Source organism: Lactuca serriola, chromosome 8 (genome assembly GCF_051521515.1).
Source record: "Lactuca serriola cultivar US96UC23 chromosome 8, Lser_US96UC23_V15, whole genome shotgun sequence".
Lineage (NCBI taxonomy): Eukaryota > Viridiplantae > Streptophyta > Magnoliopsida > Asterales > Asteraceae > Lactuca > Lactuca serriola.
The window spans coordinates 95,918,021-95,923,267 of NC_136415.1; the positions used below are offsets into that span (position 1 = coordinate 95,918,021).

Here is a 5,247-nt window from a genome sequence, read left to right on the forward strand (position 1 = left end):
ATGGAGTTGAGAGTACTTCTTCAAAGAAAAGGAAAATAAGGACATCAACTTCATATGTTTGGAAAAGCTTTACTAAATTACCAAGAAAAACACCAAATGACACCCTATATTGTGTGTGCAACAAATGTGGTTAAAAATATAAAGCATGAAGTGAAAGCAGTACCGGTAATCTACGTCACCATCAAAGGAGAATGAAGATAATAATACTAGATATATAGGTCAATATATGATTTCCGATAGCAAAGGTGTAATGGATTTGAGAAATCCAAAGTTTAGTCAAGAAAGACTATGGGAATTGTTGATTGAAGCTGTTATTATACATGACTTGTCATTCTCCTTTGTTGAGTATGAAGGAATTAGAAATATTTGCAAATATTTGGAACCAAATTCCAATCATATTTGTAGGAACACAGCAAAGGCAGACATTAAAAAGTTACATGCAAGTCATTGTGTTAGACTTCGTGGCGAGTTGTTTAAATGCCCAAGTAGAATATGCTTAACTTTTGATCCTTGGACATAAATGGTTACAAATGGTTATTTGAGTTTGACTACCTGTTATGTTGATAGCAAGTGGGTCTTACAGAAGAGGATTTTAAATTTTTCTAAATTCCCTCCTCCACATACTGGTGTTGCTATTGCTGACAAGCTTAGTGGCTTGATCAAAAGTTGGGGAATTGAAAGGAAGTTGTTTTCTGTCACTTTGGATAATGCTTCCTCTAATGATGTATATGTTGGATTGCTTAAGAATCAATTTCGTTTGATGATTTCTTTAGTATATGATGCTAATTGTTGTTTCATCTGAGATGTTGTGCCCATATTCTCAATTTGATTGTTCAAGATTGGTTGAAACAAATCGATGTTGTTGTGGAAAAAGTTAGAGAATGTGTGAAGTATGTCAAAGGATCTTTAGCAAGAAAAACAAGGTTTTCTCAATGTTGCTCACATAATCTTTTGGACTCCAAAAAGGCTTTGATGCAACATGTTCCTACTAGGTGGAATTCTACTTATATGATGCTTTCTTGTGCACTTTATTATCGACTAACCTTTTCGCATCTTAGTTTGAGTGATTCTAACTTTCAAGATTTCCCGTCCTCTGATGAATGGGAAAGAGTTGAGAAAATGTGAAGCTTTCTGAAAGTGTTTTATGATGCAACTCTTCAATTTTCAGGATCACTTTATCCTACTTCAAATTTGTATTTCCCTCAAATATTTGGAATACAATTGAATTTAGTTGAAGAGAAGAAAAGTCTGGATGAGTATATGAAAAAATAGCTACCCAAATATGGAATAAGTTCAATAAGTATTGGGCTGATTTTAATGTTTTGTTAGCTATAGCCGTGGTGTTTGACCCTAGATATAAGTCGTCGTTTATTGACTTTTTCTATAAAAAAACTCTATGGAGAAGGTTCATCACAATTTAAAGCTATTAAGAGTGCCCTTTATGAACTTTGTGATGAATATGTGCAAGCTTCAAAAAATGCAACAACATCCGACTGGACATCACATCAAGGGAGCAAAGACAACACTAGAAAAAGTAATGTTGGGGGAGAGTCTAGTCAAAACAACATTCTTGATGTAAATCATATTTTCTAATTACTATTAAATTTGCTTTTATAGTTGTTTAATTTTTAAACATACTAAATTACTAATTCGTTATATATATATATATATATATATATATATATATATTATAGGAGTTTGACGAATATGATAATGATGATTCGGGTTCCAACACCAAAAGTCAATTACATGTATACCTTCTTGAGCCAAGAGCTAAAAGAAATTCTTCCATTAACATGCTTGAGCTTTGGAAATCCCAACAATATTGGTATCCTGAATTAGCTAAATTAAATATGGATATACTTTGTGTTCCCGTTTCAACAGTAGCATCTGAATCGGCTTTTAGTCTTGGTGGAAGAATTTTGAATGATTATCGAAGTTGCATGAATCCCGATGTGGTTGAAGCTTTAGTTTTTAGTCGGGATTGGTTGTTTGGAGAAAAATGTAATATTTCATAATTTTTGGTTTTTTCGTATTATCTAAAATTTTGTATTATTTTTTTTCTTTTCCTTATGCAGTTACTTTGAATGTGGCTATTGACAACCTATCTCAAAATGTAATGAATTTGAACATCAATGAAGACAATACGAAGGTTACAAATTCGATCATACTTTAAGGTGTCATTTGGTGAGTTCTTTTTAGTACAAATATTTATGTATCTTTCAAAAGATTATAAATTTGATTTTTGTATTGTTTTTATTCGACGATTATCTTGAAGAAGTTGGTGTTGGAGGAATAAATGGGAATTGTAGTATGAATGAATTATCACATGTATTTTTGGATATGTTTGAACAATTGCACTTTTCATGAATGTTTTATTTTTAGAGTTTTATTTGGATGTTTATGACTTTATGTTTAATGTTTATTTTGGATGTTTATGACTTTATGTTTAATGTTTATGAATTTTAGACTTCATTTTATTTGGATTTTTCAATTTCATCTTAAAATGTGTTGCTTAGTAAATGGGTTATACGGGTTGGGTTCGACCCACTGACACGTGAACCCGCCAACCCATATACTTATACAGGTTATGTGGGTTGGGTTGGGTTGATGTTTCTAACCCGTCAACCCGTGACCCGCCAACCCATATATTATATGGGTTGGGTTGAGTTTCTGAATTCTAACCCGCCAACCCATGACCCGCCAACCCGAACCCAACCCAATTGCCAGGCCTAATATTAATACGTAAAGTCCCTGACTTTCCCTCCATGCATGGCCTTTTGGAGCTTAAAAGGCCAAAATGATACCTTAAAGCTTGCATGGGGCTTCCATGGCCATAAAGTTTGCACCTTTATGTCATGAAACCCCTTCTAGACCCCAGATCTGAAAGATTAATCAATTGGGACGTCTAAGTCTCAGTAGCTAGCAATCTTGGACCAAAACATGGAAAAATCACTCCAAAACTAGATCTAAACATTGAATAGACAAGATAGGAGCTTTATACCTTCAATGAACTAGAAATGGAGCTAAACTTCTAAACCTACTCTTCTCCTTCACTTCCTTGCTCCTTCTTCAAGTTTCTTCCTCTTCAAAACCTCAAGAAAGCACCAAGAATGGATCAAAACTCTCAAAAACGTGTTAGGGCTTCGTGGCTAGGGTTTGGGACGATGGAGGCTGTAAATAAGGCCAACCTTTAGAGGTTAAGGTGTTTAAATAGGGTATCAAACCCTGAAAATTAGTATTTCATTCTAATAGCCCTACTCGTCGAGTAGACATTAAGTTCCGCGTCCAAAATCCATTCCTACTCGGCGAGTTTGGGGCCTCCAACTCGGTGAGTTCCTGAACAAAAATGAATAAATCTTATTTAAATACATACCATGAATCGGGCATCAGTTATATTAGTATAGTTTCTTATAACGGTCATATCTTTTGCATACAAACTTTGTTTTGAATGTTCTTTATATATTCGGAAATAGGTGAATATGTACTATGAGACTAAAGTGTTTGCTTCGCTCATAACTGCTTAATACGATATTTCAGTTTTTTAGACGTATTAATTAGGGTTGCAGTTTGAGCTGTTTGATTCAATTGAGATTTCCACAATTGGAAGTAAGATACCGTCTGGTATCTTATAATAGTTGCAATGACACTGTATATTATTAAAAACATGCATTAAAGCTCAATATTTCGGATTAAAAAGAGGTTCGCGGTGAACTGACTGTCTACAGTTTTAGACCTAAGTTTTGGGATGTCACACGAACGCACAATGGGGCTTGTAGGGTGGGTGGTTCTGGTTGTTACAAGTGCAACAAGACTGGTCACTACAGTAGGGATTGCACTATCACTACCACCACCTAGAGATCGGGTCTAATTTTCTTCCATTACAACCAGAGAGGCTACAAGAAGGCCGATTGTCCGAGTTTAGAAGTATGGGAGCGATTGCATCACCTGCTCCGACGACATTAAGGATCACCGAAGACCGCCAGGGCAAGGCGGAGGCACCATTCGTAAGGAGTCGAGCTTTCCAGCTGACAGCCGAGGAGGCTCGTACAACACCAAATGTGGTTACCGGTATGTATTTTCTCCCTATTTCATTTATTGCTTTGATGTTTATGCTTATTATATTTTTGATGTTATTTAGGGACATATCTAGTGAATGGTGTTTTAGATTTAGTTCTATTTGATTCGAGCTCCACCGGATCGTTTGTATTTCTTCCTTTCAGCAAGAGGTTCGGTGACGCTCCTGGGGAGCTTGCTTATCGATTAGAGGTCCAGTGCGAGTATCGAGGGTTCATCGGGGTTGTGTTTTGGAGTTATTTAGAAAGCGGTATCTGATTGATTTGGTTCCTATGCCTTTGTGTGAGAGCACGGTTATCGTAGGGATGGATTGGTTGAGCCCTAATAAGGCGATGATGGATTGTGGGCACCAGATAGTTCGGGTTTGAACCCCAAGTGGGGGAGAACTAGTTATTCATGGTGAGGATACCCAACATGGACTAACTCTCTATTCAGCCGCAAGAACTAGGAGATATTTGAAGTAAGGTTGTTCTGATTTTGTGGCTTATCTATTGTATACTAGAGAGAAGGGAAAGAAGACCATTGGTAATGTACCCACTGTACAAGTTTACCTAGATGTGTTCCTATAGGATTTTCCTAGAGTGCCTCTAGAGAGGTAGGTCGAGTGTTGTACTGATTTGGTTCCAGGTGTGGCTCTGATAGCCAAGGCACCTTATCAGTTGACACCACCGAAAATGCAGGAGTTGTCTACATAGCTACATGAGCTTTTAGACTAGGGGTTTATTAGGACGAGTAGTTCACCCTGGGGAGCGCCAATACTGTTTGGTGAAGAAGAAAGATGGCTCCCATAGGGTGTGCATTGACTAACGAGAGCAGAACAAATTAACAGTGAACAACCGTTATCCACTTTAGAGGATTGATGATTTGTTCGACTAGTTACAAGGTACGTCTTGGTTCTCAAAAATTGATATGCGTTTAGGAAATCATCAGATGAGGATTCGAGATGAGGATGTTCAAAATACAGCCTTCATAACTCGTTATAGGCATTACAAGTTCGTGGTGATGCCTTTTGGGCTCACCAATACACCAACAGTGTTCATGGATCTCATTAATAGGTTTTGCAGACCGATGTTGGATAGGCCAATCATTGTGTTCATTGATGATATTTTGGTCTATTCTAAGACCAAGGAGAAACATGGCAATCATATACGAGAGGTTCTGGAGACTCTG

The 5,247-nt window shown here is 36.9% G+C and overlaps 1 protein-coding gene across 1 annotated transcript; it reads left to right on the top strand.

Annotated features, from left to right (window-relative positions):
• The first annotated feature begins 520 nt into the window (after nt 1-520).
• Nucleotides 521-1,125, top strand: LOC145067193 (zinc finger BED domain-containing protein RICESLEEPER 2-like). Its single transcript, XM_079014389.1, has 2 exons — nt 521-755; nt 839-1,125. The coding sequence occupies exons 1-2, from the start codon at nt 521-523 to the stop codon at nt 1,123-1,125; spliced, it is 522 nt and encodes a 173-aa protein (XP_078870515.1).
• The last annotated feature ends 4,122 nt before the right edge of the window (nt 1,126-5,247 follow it).